Consider the following 16477-nt stretch of genomic DNA (forward strand, 5'->3'; position numbering starts at 1 on the left):
AAATCAATTACTAATACTCTAACTAATAGGGACCGTTTGGTACTTAATTAGGTGGCTAATTAGCTTACGTGGTTTCAAAAAGTTCCATACTTTTTTCTTCTTTAAATAATATATATATTTTTTTGCATTATTTAACAACATTAGAATATATAATCTCTTTATCGTTCCACATTACACATATCTTTTATATTTTCTTTCTTCTTTTTCCTCTCCATTATATATGAGCAAAACTACTTGCCAAGAATAATACTACTAAACAGAAGATTGTTGTTCTTTATCCAAAAAAATTCCAAATTGTTTGAGGTTAGTTGTTTTTTTCTTGCCCTCTAATTTTATTGTCTTTGCAATTTTCATTAATTAGTAGTCTTAACCTTTTAGAATACATATTTTGAATCTTTGAGTTCCCTTGTTAATTTTTATATATGATTTGCATACCGGTACTTGTTTCTTTGACGCATAAATTTTTTGAGCTTTGTTTGTGGAAAAAAGGGAGAAAATGGAAGAAAATAAAAATGCACATATGCTCTATCAATGTAGAAAAATTAATCAATAGATATTTATGACAATATTCTTTTTTCTTTCAGTTATTTGTCAATCAATCTCTTTTGTTTTTTTTTTTTTTGATAAAAGAGACACTAAAAACATTTTATTTCGATTTAAGTTCAATATAAACACTATAACATCTTTCTCGTTATGTTTATGATATCCTCTATTTTTATGGACAATACATTGCAATATTAATCTACGCAAATATAGAAATGATCTAGCTACAAGTGAATAATATTTATTTTTAATAATTATATTATTGAAAGCTAAAATAAGTATAATATCAAAAAGTTGTATAAGAAAACAAGATCCAATGAGATTTGAAGATGAAACTCAATAGGCACTAGAGAAATGCTAGCCACCTTCTCTCTTTTACCTTTGCCTTTTTCTTTTAAATTTTGTTGGCATCTACCATGTTCGATTACCACTAACTTAATTAATAGTTTAGATGTTACATTAATTTATTTAATATTACAATAATGTTTATTATAGGTAAAAAAATCTTATTTTACTAATCAATTTATAGACTAAAATGTTAAATTGCTATATTGGATTGTTTACTTATTATGAATTTGATATTTTTTCTCTTTTAATATAGAATCTTAACATTGATTTTTTAATAGATACTTAGGTATCATTTTAATATATAACTAAGAATAAAAAAAATGAATAATAAATTAGTTAATTGATACTAAACCAATATAGAAATAAAATAAAAATAGAATTTCATTATTACTATTTAACTTTTTCATTTTTATAAACTTAAATAGTATTTTATCAAATTGCTATTTAAATCTTCTTTTTTAAATTACTTTAAGGGAAACAATTATGTGTGTATTATTAGAGCTCGTGTGTGTTGCAGTATTAATGAAAAGCATTGGACACACTCTTCAATTTTTAATTAAATTTTGTAATTTGATAAAGATATGAAATCACTGTCAAGCATGATATGCCACATTAAACCAGCACATTGAGAGTCATTATCTTCAGGGTCTTTTCTTTATTTTTCACACAATTTATTAGTGGAACCACATGATGTCTAATTTCAAGATTATGTTACTATACTTTAGTCTTAAGGGATAAAAACTTTGTCCCTAACAATATACTTTTAATAAAACGGTCATCAATATATTAATAATTTAATGGGTGAATGTCATTTTACACCAATGAATGAGTGTCATTTTAAAATGTGCATAAATTTAAGAAAAAGTGGTAGTTCATGCATAAAAATGAGAAAATTTAACCTGCGTGATTAAAATGAGAAAGCGTATAAAATTTGTGTTTTTTTTACATTAATCCTAATTTAATTAATATTATTTTAAAATTATCAATTTATTTTATATAAATTTCTGCTTAAATGGCTGCTGACTTTTTGCTTCCCTTTTCAGTTTTTCATGTCATCTCATAAATCCATAGAAAACCCTGAACATTTTTTTTTGGATAATTGGGGAGGGAGAGCGCTTATGGGAGGATTTGAACCCACGATCTTAGCACTTGTTGTCCACTACCATTTAAGCTACAGCTCATTGGTAAAAAATCTTGAACATTTAATAACCAAACGATAATGTTATATGTACATATTTTAATATAAAATGAGCGAGTGATTTTCAATTTTTTTAAAAATTATTGAATAATAAATAATTAAAACGTTAATAATCCTTTCCTTAAATTATAATTCAAAACCATCATTTCATTAAAAGTATATAGTTCAGTAACTGCAAATATTTTTAATCCATATTTTTAATTTGCAATCATATAGAAAAAACCTAATTCAGAATAAATTAAAAGATACATGATGCTATTATATGAAATATATGATAATAGGAAAATTATTTCTTTCTAATCATTAGTTGATTATAGGATGGAATTGTTGTAAAGTACTTAAGTATTTAACTTATTTAATATATATTTTGAAATGGAAAAAATAGTCATATTTTTTCTTAACATTTGAGTTGAAAATCACATATATCCTCATATTCCGAAAAGATGTAAAAAGACTACAAATATTTTTAAATGTCTCTTTTAAGTCACTAACGTTTTTCTAAAAAAGAGTCATATATTACCCTAAGGGTCTTCAGTGTTAGAGCTTATAGGAGTCCATTTAAAAACATTAATGACTTATTTTAATTTTTCAAAACTATGAGGGTATAGGTGAATTTTTGCCCAAATATTATAGACATCTATGAAATTTATCCCTTTTAAAATTTTATATAAGAAAATGCTAATTTGTTTTGTTATCATAGCATAACTCATTTTTGAACTGTCATGGCATAACATAAATTATAAATAGATGTCCCAATTAATCAAATATAAAGTCATATTGATATTGGGGCCCTACAACACTTACTACTGTAGCACCATAATCATTTTCTTCCAAATCAACGGTTGAAAAGTAAGCAATAGCAGAGATTGTGACCACTGATTGAGATATTGGAAACTTCCAAGGATTTTATATAATACACACACATACAAATTAGCAATCGTCCATCAATTTAATCAGCCAATCATATAGGGATTATTATTCAAATCATGTGGTTTCGCCAAATTCCTCGGTAAAAAAATACCCCCTCCGTCCCAAATTAATAGGTAGTTTATGAGAAACACAAGTATTAAAAAATTTAGTAAAACTATGCAAAATGAATAATTTTATAAAAACATACCACATTTGCCCTTATTTAATGTGTGTTGACTTTGTTTATTAGTGGATTTTTCTCTCTAATATATACAATTAATGAATGCATATATGTCATTTAAGTATTTAAGTAATAAATTATTGCCTATAATTTAAGATAAAAAATTCAAAATATTGCTTATCAATTTAGGACGGAGGAAGTATGAATTACAAGTCTTTGTTTTTAGGCTAAATAAGTAACTACATCAATTACTTTGCTAATTTATGCTACTAATTTATCTTGATTAAAAGTACAATTAGATTCTTAAATTTATTTATTTTTGTCAAATAATATACTTTTTAAGATTTGAAAATAAACTCACTAGTGTATAATAGGCAGAGTACAAAAAGTGATTTCGAAATTTCATTTTTTTATGGACATCAATGATTGAATGAATACATTGAAATTTATCTATTCAATCATACTATTTTGATACAAAAATCAAATTTAAATTAACTCTATCATATTAAGATAAACCTTTGGTATTATTAGAGAAATAATAATTTACATTATGCTAATAAATTCTTGTGGAATAGGGAAATATTACTAACTATTAGGGTACAAAATAACTAAGGGGGTTGTTTGGGAAAGAGAACACAAATAGAAAATATAAATGGTTTTCTTCTCTTAATTGGATAGCAAAAAAAAGATAAGGGACAAATGAAAATAAATACTCCCTCCATTATTTTTTAGTTGTCCATTTACCCAAATGAATTTGTCTACATTTAGTTGTTCATTTAAAATTTCAAGATAATATTAGCTATTATCTTTCAAATTTAACTCTTTCTAATAAATGACTTTATAACTCAATTTACAAAGCATTTATTACATAATAGGCCTATATTAGTATTTACTCCTATTATTTAAGATAAAAATTCTACTATCTTAATATGTGCAATTTTGACTAAATGAACAACTAAAAATACGGAAGGAGTAATACTATTTCTGCGCGTAGAAAAGTAATTACAATAGAATGCAAAATTGCTAAATTACAAAATGAACAGAGGATCAATTCACTCCTTCAATTTGGCACGTAATATCAAATAAGCCATTTTGGACGATTTTGATACAATTTAACACGCAACTTAGCAAAACTGGATCATTTCAACCCGCAACTTAGCAAAACCGGCTCAAATTCACCCTTCTGATAAAAAAGAGAGAATGGATTTTCTATTTAAAAAAAATTAATCTTAATTAATACTAATTAAAATGTTAAATTAAACACTTAAGAAAAAAATTAGCCCTATAACTCTTTTCTTCTTCCCTTCCACCGCCTCCACCGTCCACCACCCTCTGACAACTGTCGGATCTGCTCCTGAGGAGCATATATGAAAAGACTCAAATATGCTCTTAAGGAGCAGATCTGGCGAGGAGCAGCAGCTCCTCGCCGGAAAAACGAGGAACATCAGCTCCTCTGCCGGAAAAACAAAGAGTTGCTGCTTCTCAGTTTCCAGTGAGAAATGGGTGCAAAAAGGGGAATAAAAGCCCCTCAATTTTAGTTTTTTAAAAAATTAATTTTTAAAGTTTAAAATATAAAGATAAAATATAAGATAAAAAAATTTATAGTGATTAATAAAAAATTTGCATTTAAGTTATCTTTTTCCTATTTAATTTGTACATATAGGGTCCTTTTAAGTGTAAAATGTCATTGTTTCATGCCAATTAGAACGATGTTTTTTTTTGAAATTCCGTCCATAGAAGAACCACATATATGCAATATACATTGTTAAAAGCCTATTCTAATGCAAAATATTTATTAAAGAACACGTGAATAAAAATTAATAGTATTGAGATTTCATATTGAGTTCAGTCCAAAATGAAAGAATATGAATAAATGAGGGACACATAGCTAAATTTAAATAATATAAATTTGATTAATAAGTCATTATTTACTACAAGTAATCCCTTAAAATAATATTTCTCCATAACCAAAAGAAATTTTTTAGTTTAGATTATCATTAATTGTGGATAACATTGGTAGACAGTGGGACATCATCCATCTTGTCAACTCCTTCACTTTAATACTCATTCGCAGCCGCCCATTCACAAATTTATCATCCCATTATGATAGACAGTTAATCATCTTATAATTTAAATCTTTAAAAAAAATATTAATATAGAATTGAATTTTATATTTTTATCACCTTAATATTTATAGTTTGTATATTTTAAATTTTTTCACGTTATGAAATTTTATGTACAGTTTATCTACTATTTTATAAAAAAATTTGAATCTGCCAGCGAATATAATTAATAAATTTGTATTTCTTCATACTATGTAAATATATATTCGCTATGTATCAGCTACGTATCAGCTATATAAATACTATATTCGCTGGCAGATTGAAGAAAAATAAATTTGAAATCACATTAAACCTTTATAATTTATGTATCAGCTATGTATCAGCGAACTTCACATTTATACTTTTTTAAAATTAGTGTGAAAAAAAATCATATTATTTGGAATCACATTAAACCTTTAAACTTTTTTTTAACTGCTTAATGGTAAAAAACCCTCAAATCTTTACGACTTGTTGCAATTTAAATCAAACCTTTTAATTTTTGTAATAATAGGCAAATTGCATTTTTTTTGTTGCAATAATAGCAAAATTGTAATTTTTATGTGAAATTTTTGAGTTTTTTTTTTTGCCACTTTTTGTGACTTTTATTATATTATTATACATCAAAAAATAGTAGTAGCCTAATGTTTTAATTGAAAACAACAAGTTTGACCACCAATTTGGCTATTATTGCAATAAAAAAATGCAATTTGACTATAATTGTAAAAATTAAAAGATTTGGTTTAAATTATAATAAATCGTAAAGGTTTGAGTTTTTTTTTTACCATTAAGCCTTTTTTGAATTAGTGTGAAAAAAATCATATTACTCCATATTATTTCAATTTGAATTAACTCATTTTGAGGTTTCTAAACTTTACATTTTTAATTTATCTAATCCCTGAACTTCCATTTAGTCTTATCTGGTCCCTAAACTTTATATTTTTAATTTATCTGGTCTTTGAACTTTCATTTAATTTTATCTTATCCCTAAACTTTGTTTTTTTTTACTTCCTCGAGTCCTCAAACGGAGAGACTAAATAAACTAAAAAATGTGAAGTTCAGAGACCAAATAAGCTCAAATGAAAATTCAAGGTTCAAATAAACTACAAACGTAAAGTTCAAAGACCCGATAAGACCAAATGGAAATTTAGAAACTAGATAAACTAAAATGGCAAAGTTGAGGGACCTCAAAAATGGGTTAGTCCTTTTATCAGAGGTACATCAGTTATCCCCCAGTTGGGAAGAATACTGAAATTTTTTTCGGCTTACAACACAGAAAAGCTCCTTTTACATGAAAAGAATCAGAAATGTCCGAACTGGATTGGATTTGAATCTTCACTTTCCGATCTCAGATAACAAAACCCATCACTTTTCTATTACAACATACAAACAGACAAAACTCAACCTTTTTTCATAATCAATCACACATCTCATCTCATCATCATTTTTTTTCATTTAATTTCCAACACTGAACATAATAAGAATCAGAACCAACAAAATCTAAAGAAACCCAGTAACAGATAATTAATGCAGTAACATCAATCTTTAATGCTTATTACAGTGTTTTTAATAAAGTAGTAGTAACTAGAAATGAGTAATCGCTGTCTGTTTGAAATATGTTTCTTGTTCTGGTAATGGCTATGGAGCTACATTATGGGTATCTGGTTCAGTAGCTGTTGCCTGTGTTTGTTGGCCGAGCCTTGTCTGTTTCAACTCCATTAATTTGAATTTAATCAGCGGAGACTTTGTTGCCTAATTTAGCTAACAAAATCGAAAACTTTTGGCTTTTTACAGACACAGAAAAAGACTGGTGGGTGGCCAAGACTCTGTCGGCTCTGCTACAGTATCATCATCATCATCAAACAGCAGCTGGGTGTGGCTAAGCTAAGCTAAGCTAAACTAAACTAAACCCACAATAAAAAACATTGAAAGCTACCATCTTTTTTCTTTAAATTGCTCCAGTTCATACATAATCCTGTTCTTGAATGTTGGGCCATTTGTATCAGCAGCCGCTCGTGTTGGTCGCTCGTGCGCTTATATTTGCTTCTTTTTCATCATAAATTAGCCCAATTAGACCACATCTCGAGGACCCTTTTACACCATTGCTGACTTGACATTGGTGACATTCATTTATTGGCTCAAATCTGTATCTACCTTTCCTTTCTCCGCCATTTTCTCTTCTCTACCTATAAGTTTTCAACTGGGTTCAATGCATACAGTAGTTGGTTAAAACTTAAAAAAAATAGTGAATTTGAGTCATTGAAACCGTTTACATAAGCCATAATCAAAGGAGGGTCGGTCATAGTTTTTGGTTTATTGTATTGCATTGTCTTTGCTTTGCATGGAAACCAAGGTACTACACAACCTTTAGTTTACTTCATTTTGATTATGATATTGTTAATTTCCGAGTTTTAGGTTTGTTTATTATAATATTATCGTCTGTTTTTGGGGTCTATTTTATTAATTTGGTGGGCGTGTCAAGTTTGGAGTTGGTTCCTAGTACCTGCCTGCCCTTTTTAAATTGTTTATTCACCAAGTTTTGTAGCTTTCAATAGTTTATTCATAGTATAAGAGAGCAAAACTCGGTCCATGAATTGTGCCATTTGGTGGGTTTATATACGAAGAGGCTTAGTTAATTGACTATAGAACAAGAGTTTAGTTTAGTTGAATGGTATTTGATATGGAATATTTGTCTTAATTGCCTCAAGACATGCTGAATATTGATGGAGAGGATGATTTGTTCTTTGATTCTCTCGATTCCTTGTCATTTCAAGAGTCTGTTGTGACCAAGGAGTATGAAATTTGGTTGAATGAGCCTAAAAGTGTTGAAGAGAGACGTCAACATTTTTTATGTGAAATGGGAATGAAAAAGTTGGCTTATGAGAGTGATCATGAGATTGTTAATGTCGAAAGAGTCGGTGAGTTCAGTGGGGCGGTATTGAGTTGTTCGGGTTTGAGTTCGTATGGAGAAGAAGAGGGGAATGTGGATTGTTGTGGCAGGGAATCAACTTCTGAAGCTATTTCTATGGTTGATGAGATGGAGCAAGATCAGTTTGGATCTTTTAGGTCTGCATTAGAATGTGAGAATAGTGAGCCAGAGGATTGCAGAAGTTGTGAAGCTGGAAAGCGGAATATGAAGAGTTGGTGGAGATCTTTTGTACAGAAAAGAAATAAAAGTGAATGTACATGTGTATCTAAGGTAACAAAGGTGGATTCTGATACACCGAAAACGAATAACATGAAAGTGAAACAGAACAAGAAGAAGTGCATGGAGTTGTCAGGTGTTTATATGGGGCAAAATCTTCAAGCTCACAAAGGGTATATTTGGACTATGAAGTTTAGTCCAGATGGTCAATACTTGGCAACTGGCGGGGAAGATGGAATTGTACGCATTTGGCGTGTTACGCCAACGAATGTCTCTCAGAAGTCATTTGCTTCTGCAATTGAAAAATTGAAAGGACAGTCTAAAAAGAAGATAAGCTGTGCTTCTGTTGTCATTCCTGAGAAGATATTTCACATTGAAGAGTCACCGGTGCATGAATTCTATGGCCATTCCTGTGATGTTTTAGACTTGGCATGGTCCGATTCCAATGTGAGTTTTGCTAGCCCTTCGTATACTTTAATTAAAGTATGAATGATTGTCATGAGTTTGGAGTTTTGACTGACCTGAAATTTACTCGCAGTTTCTTCTTTCGTCTTCCATGGATAAAACTGTTCGTCTGTGGCAAGTGGGCTACGATCATTGTCTTGATGTTTTTCGCCATACTAATTACGGTAGGAGACTACCCAATCGATTTCTGTCCTTACAGATTACTACGATGAATATATCTGTTATCTGAATTATTACTCAAACTATACTTTCTTTGAATGCCACAGTGACATGCATTCAATTTAATCCAATGGATGAAAACTATTTCATCAGCGGATCAGTTGATGGAAAAGTTCGAATATGGGGAGTATCCCAGAAGCGAGTTGTTGATTGGATTGATGCACATGATGTAATATCTGCTATATGTTACCAGCCTGATGGAAAAGTAAGTTTCTGGTTCCTGGCATTTCATAACATGGAAGTTTGTTGCATATTGCAAACTTACTAAATACTTCCACCTGTGCAGGGGTTCGTAGTTGGTTCCATCACAGGTGCTTGCCGCTTCTATGAAACCTCAGGTACTAATTTTTTTAATCATTTCCGATGAATTTCGTGATATTTTATTCCCTGGAGGAGTCCCTAAATTTGATATTGGTGGTATTAGGAAGTGATCTTCAGCTTGAAGCAGAAATACATGTTCGAGGCAGGAAGAAAACAGCAGGCAACAGAATAACTGGCATACAGGTTTGTTATCAGAAGCTGTTACCATTTGATTGTTTAAACTTGCTGTAACGTATTGAACGCTAACATATGTTTGCAATTCGACTTGCAGTTTTCCCAGGACAAATCTCAAAGAGTTTTGATATCTTCTGAAGATTCGAAACTTCGTATATTTGATGGGGCTGACATCGTTCATAAATATAAGGGTAAGTTTTATAGCATCTGCTTTTAACTTTTTCATAGTGATCAATTTTTTTGTTGCATCAAAAAATAATTGAATGCAGTTTTCATTTCTAGTTTATCCACTTTCTTAGTTCATTGGCAGGCATATCAAAATGAATTTTTGATGTCTTGGATCGAAATTTTCATGCAAATAAGATTGAACTTCATGTTGGATCATTAACAGATAATTTTTATGCAAAGCGAAACTTCAAAAAGATACATTTATAACTTATCAGTAAAAATACTAAAAAACCACAATGTCAAATTAAAGAATTAGTGAAATTGGACTTAAATTATTTTTCACTTATTAAATTGGGCTAAAATTGCTAAAAGTAAAAGTTTTACTTAGATTTGCAAGATGTAAAAGTCAAGATTTTTTGGACTATTAGGGGTAATTTCAAATGCATCTTCATCTTATTCCCTATGCATGTATTGGTTAGGGAAGGTGCATCTTCTCCATGGATTAAGCACTTTCTTTCTTTATTCATTGGGATTGTTATTATTGATCTTAAAGGTGTTCATACTAACCTTTTGACTCATTTGACACATACATTGCATCCAACTGCCTTATCCTCAATAATATAGTAATCATGTATCCTAAAAGCTTGATTTTAATATTAATTACAGGTCTGCCGAAGTCCGGGAGTCAAATGTCGGCTTCATTTACCTCAACTGGGAGACATATCATCTCGGTGGGAGAGGATTGTCGTGTTTACGTGTGGGATTATGATACCCCGTTATCTAAACACAAAAAGTCCGTGAGATCCTGCGAACATTTCTTCTCTCAAGGTGTATCTGTTGCTGTTCCTTGGTCAGGAATGAGAACAGAATTAAAAGACATGGACAGTGGTAGGTTTAAATCAGAGGAAGGCGGTTCTCGGAGGAGAGATTCGGAACGTTTCTCTCTTGGAAATTGGTTATTTGCCGATGGTCCTTGCAGAGGGAGCTCTGCAACATGGCCTGAAGAGAAACTTCCTCTCTGGGACATACCAATTGCAGAAGAGGAATGCCAACAGCCGCAGTATGAAAACACAACGAATGCTCTATCGGATGCATGGGGACTCGTGATTGTTACAGCAGGGCGAGATGGACGTATCAGGACTTTCCATAACTACGGATTGCCCGTCAGGCTTTAGTGTTGATTTGAAATTAACCAAAACAAAATATTCAAGCTGCCTATATAATGAAGGAGATCTGACATGTTATCATTGTAGAATGATCATATATCCGGGATTGGGTCGTCGGCGGCTAGCTTAGTGTTCGAATGTAATTAGGTTTGCCAGATAATATACTAAAAGAATATGTTGTAGGAGTTAGTCTCTTGACATGCTTTGTAAGTTGGTATATTTTTTTGACTTCTTTCCATGTCATTAGACTTGTGAAGTAATACTTGATTTGTGAATAATAATAGACTTGATATAGCACCCTATTGACAACTTGTATTTATGTATGCATTATTGAACTGTGTTCGGATTTTAGGAAATAGAGCAAGATTAAGAGTAACACTATTCTCATACACTGTTTTTTGTCATGCCTGAACTTTAGTCTCCCTGAATCGGCCTATTCAATACATGCATTTCGCTTAAAATTGAGACCGAGCCACAAACTGAAAAAACAGTTTTCCAATCGGTTGTCTGTAGAACAGAATTACTTTCATAAATGATCACTGTATTTCAAGGGAAAAAAAGCAGGGTTCGTAATTTTCCGTTTAAGTTTTTCATGAAAGAGTATCGGTTACATTATTAAGAGATTAAAATCCCACCAAACAGTCAAACAGATTTAAAAAAGAAAACTCTATTCTATGCAACGTTCATCCAGGAATGCAAAAAATAAGCTTGATACCTTCACTCTTCATGTGTATCCGAGCGAACAGCTGTTACAAAACCAGCAATACAATATATCAGGATTCCAGCACTTGTAGCAATACATCAGGCTCTTGAGCAAGCCGAACTTCCAAAATTATGATCGCATAATAAACAATGAAGTGTTAAGTTTAGAGAGACTGTTTGCAATTGCTACCACACAAAACAAAATGTGACAGAAGCTGAGATAACTGGAATAGTCTGTTGGATATACCAAATTGTCTTGAAGAGAAACTTTCTTACAGGGACATACCAATTGCAGAAGAGGAATGCCAACATCAACACAACAAATGTTCTACCAGATGCATGGGGACTCGGTTATCGTTGCAGCAGGATGATGGAAGTATCAGGACTTTCCGTACTACGGATTGCCCCGCCAGGCTTTATCATTGCAATCAACCAAAAAAATATATTCATGCTGCCTTTATAATGTTATTAGGTGTTGAAACTTGAATGAATGACCATATATCCGAGATTGGGTCATCGGCAGCTTATGACTTGTATTTGTATTATTGAATTGTGTTCGGATAATATGAAAACAGAACAAATTTAATGTTCTCATCCATTTTGTGTTTTGTCATGCCTATACTATAATCTCATCACTCTGAATCCGCCTATAAATTACATGCATTTCGCTTATACTTTAAAGATCTATTTATGGTGATACAGTACATAGTAAACAATTAACTTTTTAATCGGACCCATGCGACTAAAATAAACAACAGGTAGGAGATGAAGGGGATAGAATAATACTGGGTTTTTGGGGCTTGGCGTCGACCCAATTGGAGATGGAGAAATGAACCTTCTCGCGACCGATACCTTCAGTTCTGTGAGGTTCTTTGAGGCAATTCCTGACAAGACTAGCACAGATGTTGGAGTAGCTTATGTATGTCATCCCTGCTGCTCTCCAAAACGGTACTGCTGCGTTTGACGCCATTTTTCTCTTCTTTCTCCTCCTCCTTTTCGATTTCGTAGTCTTTTTTTTTTCACTTTGTCAAATGATGGGCTATTAATCACCCATGGCCGCTAACCTTGAGGGGTACGTGCACAAAAACCTTTGAAGTTTAAAAACGGGCACAAAACCCTTTGTGGCGGCGCTCACAAAACCTCATAAATCCCAAATATGACAAAAATATTTCTGACGCTGTCTTTTTCACTCAGCTGTCAGTCTTGAAAAAAAATTGACGGCGCCACATCAGCTGCCACGTCATCAAAACACCTTAAAAATTCCAAACACCCAAAATACCCCTAATTTAATTTAAAAAAGACAAAAAAAATCAACCCAATCTAATCTAAATCAGTCGATTAACCAAACAACCAACCTAACCACTACCACCACCCAACCATCGCCGCCACCCCAACCACCGCCGAAAAATTTTCCGGTCATCTTCTCCAAATGAATGATGATCGGAAAATTTTCTGGTCATCAAACTTTTGGATCTGTTCTTGAAACAGATCCATCAAGAATCTGTTCCAAGAACAGATCCACAACTTGGGTGATTCTGTTCTTGAAACAAATCCATGGTGGATCTGTTTCAAGAACAGATCCACGAGCTTTGGATGACCGGAAAATTTTCCAGTCATCATTCACTCATTAGAGAAGATGATTGGAAAATATTCCGGCGGCGGTGGGGTGGCGACAGTGGTTAGATCGGTGGCGGTTTGGATTTGAATGGGTGGTTGGATTTTGGGTTGGATTTTTTGATTTAATCAGATATTCTATTTAAGGGGTGTTTTGGGTATTTTTATTTTTTTTGTCTTTTGATGACGTGTCAACTGACACATGGCGCTGTCACTTTTTTTTTGTTTTAAAAGACAGCCGCCAAACAAAAGACGGCACCGGGGGTATTTTTGTCTATAAGGGCCATGGTGAGCGCTGCCATAAATGCACGTACCCCTAAAGATCAGGGGCCATGGGTGATTAATAACCCAAATGATGACAAGTTTATAAAAACACACTTTAATTTTTTTTTTTAAATTCTCCATTTGATTATTTTATATATATTTAATAGTTTGAAAACAATTTTTATTTAAAAATATTTAAAATATTTTATGTTTTTACTTCTATGGTTTTTTTTATAAAATTACATAGCTTTCTATTATAAAATATCCAAATTTTTTTAGTAGAGATATAATCTAATTAGTGTTAGTAGTTAATAGTTAATAGTTAGATTTTTATTATTTATATCGGCCTTAAATCACTAGTTCTACTGAAAATTCAAAGCCGAAATCTCAAAAATGCACTGGAGTGCCTTAGACACTTGAGGTAGGTCTCATTGGCAAAATCCAAATTCAATACATCAAGAATGAGTAATTGTTTTTAGAGAAAAAGGTGATTTTATTGAAAATCAAATAGAAAAAACAAGTTCATTGACCGGGAAAGAAATTTCACTGTCAAAAATACAATCTTTTTCAAAGAACACACCCCACTTAGCAAGGGCATAGGCATGGGCATCTTGGTTGCATTCTCTACGAACATGTTGAAAAACAATGTTACGATCCTTGGTAGCGCTAAGCAATCTTCCACAATCAGGTGGACATTATCTATAGCTCTACTCGGATGCTGAAGGCGCAGGATGACTGCAAGCGCTTTAGACTCGATGATCACATCATGACCCAGAACTGCAGCAGCCAATTGCAAATCCAAACGAACAACATATGTCTCAGCTAGCTCGACATCTACCACACCGTGCAGAATAGACACTCCACACTTCATAACTGCTCCAGACTGGTCCCCACGAACCCCACTGATGATAGAAAGATTCTTATGGACAGCGATAGCCGCATCAATGTTAGTCTTGATCGAGTTGGTAGGAAGGGCCTGCCACTCAAATGAGACGTTTGCTCAAGTGTGGACCTGCTGAATAGAAGCATAGTCGCACATAGAAGTGACGGTACACAACAAGAGTTGAGCCGACAAATGAGGATTCGCAAATAAAATGAGTAGACACCTATTTTTTGGACAGGTAAAAAGTGATAAGGGACTGAAGCGTCTAATAATAATTTTCAGAAAAATTCGTCCAAGTGACGAGCTTATGATCCGCTTGTTTGGATTCAAGCTAGTTAGATCTGAGCGCAGTTACAAGTTTAAAGGATTGAAACGTAATTAGCCTCAAGTAGCCTATAAATATCCAAAAAGATTGTGATCTTAGTCTAAGAAATTAGATGTTTATGGGCCAATTTTGCAACTTTGATGGACTAAATTGACCATACCCAAACCCTTAGGGTCTTATAAGTCGTTCTTATACTTTCGGGCACCAAAATAAACTTTTAAACCCTTTTTAATTTACTTAGCTTGCAAGATTTATTATGAATTTAATTAATTAAATGGTAATTTTACCTAATCCTAACTAACTAGCCTATCACTTCACACACTTTCATAACCCTTGTTCATCTATAACTCTGACTAACAGAATTTAAACGTAACTTAAACTCTAAGAACCCTAACCCTAAATTGACCATTATAAATAGGACCCCTAACCAGTCTAGCTACGGGTCGGCAAAATTTACCACCTAAAAGCATAATCAAACCCTATGAATCATAGCCACAGCTGAACATTAGTGCGCGCACCCACACAATTCGATCAAACAAAGCTAAAACGCTTCAATTATTCAAGAACACATTACAACACATCGATCTGAAGTTGGAATCCATGTCCAAATCACTAGAAAATGAGCCAGAGACTCATAACGGTACTTCTGAGGACCCAGTATATTCTTTAATCACTATTTAATCATAACTGTCAATTAATGTATATTAGGATGCATGTTTAGCTTAATTTGACTGTTTTTTCTATTAACTGCCATTATTTGCCATAACTGCTCTTCGTTATATTTTTTCCATGATTGCCATGAAAATAATTTAGAGGTATGTTTAGGGCTATTTTAACAAGTTTTATACATCATATGTCAAATGTGATTCATTCCGGTGCTTAGTTTATATGCCGTGTTCGATTTACCATGATTGTCATGTTTTTCGTTTTGACATGTTTGCCATGCTTTTAAGCTTTATAACATGTCTGCCATGATTTTAACATCTTGATATGATTGCCATGATATTGGTTTAGAAACGTGCTCATATGATGTTTGTATAGGTTTTAACCATCATATGTTGAAATTGCTTAGTTTGAATGGTTTGAATGCATGCTTGTAGCTCAAACTACCATGATTGTCATGCTTTTTGTGTTCTTAGTTGTTTTTCCATGATTTCCATGAGATCATCTTATAAACATGTGTTTTAGGATGTTTAATTCAAGTTTAAATATTGTTTATCAATTCCAGTGCGTTCCAGAATGTTTTTCTTGTGTATTTTGATCGTTTTTAGTGTTTTTGCATGAAACTGAGTCAAACAGTGAATTCCCTCGACCCATAGAGAAGTGGTTCCACTGCCACTTTCTACTGGCGCCATTTTTCTTCTTGTCAGCCCATTCCAGATCATCGATTCGCAGTTTAGCACTATTTTTGTGTTACCGGGCTCGTTTGAGCTCAGAATTGGGCTCGGTTTGAGGCCACGATTTTGTAATCAGTTGTAGGATCTATTCATATATTGTAAGGGTCAGACCCAATTTGTATTAGGCTTCAAAGCCAATTCTGTATGCTGCCATGTCAACTGAGCTTCGTGCCCAAGCCCGCTAGAGACCAGCCACTTCCAACAGCTATTCCGGGTTTGTTTGAACTCGGAATCGACCCAATTTGAATCATTGGAATCGTATCAACAAGACTAGTAACTTTCGTGTTCTGACCGAGTTCAGATTCAAATCATACGGACTTCCAGATGACAGACGAGTGTTAGACATTTCGGGTTTA

At 32.6% G+C, this 16477-nt stretch overlaps 2 protein-coding genes across 4 annotated transcripts; one reads left to right on the forward strand and one right to left on the reverse strand.

The window, feature by feature from the left end:
- Positions 1–224: 224 nt before the first annotated feature.
- LOC126656360 (uncharacterized) lies at positions 225–11251 on the forward strand. Of its 3 annotated transcripts, none has more exons than XM_050350910.2 (8): positions 225–303; positions 7073–8870; positions 8962–9052; positions 9155–9312; positions 9394–9445; positions 9532–9611; positions 9700–9793; positions 10437–11251. In XM_050350910.2, exons 2-8 carry the CDS (start codon positions 7989–7991, stop codon positions 10943–10945), a joined length of 1866 nt encoding a protein of 621 aa, XP_050206867.1. In that variant the 5' UTR covers positions 225–303; positions 7073–7988; the 3' UTR covers positions 10946–11251. The 3 variants fall into 3 exon arrangements, with proteins under 3 accessions (XP_050206867.1, XP_050206868.1, XP_050206866.1); XM_050350911.2 differs by lacking the exon at positions 225–303 and adding an exon at positions 6470–6980; XM_050350909.2 differs by lacking the exon at positions 225–303 and having other exon boundaries at positions 6470–8870.
- A 417-nt stretch (positions 11252–11668) lies between these two features.
- On the reverse strand, positions 11669–12719 carry LOC126656361 (ATP synthase subunit epsilon, mitochondrial-like). The gene is made up of 2 exons (XM_050350913.2): positions 12425–12719; positions 11669–11759 (listed from the first exon to the last, which is right to left on the reverse strand). Exons 1-2 carry the CDS (start codon positions 12606–12608, stop codon positions 11710–11712), a joined length of 234 nt encoding a protein of 77 aa, XP_050206870.1. The 5' UTR covers positions 12609–12719; the 3' UTR covers positions 11669–11709.
- Positions 12720–16477: the final 3758 nt, after the last annotated feature.

The sequence above is a fragment of the Mercurialis annua genome, linkage group LG7, assembly GCF_937616625.2.
Source record: "Mercurialis annua linkage group LG7, ddMerAnnu1.2, whole genome shotgun sequence".
In the NCBI taxonomy this organism is placed as follows: Eukaryota; Viridiplantae; Streptophyta; class Magnoliopsida; order Malpighiales; family Euphorbiaceae; genus Mercurialis; species Mercurialis annua.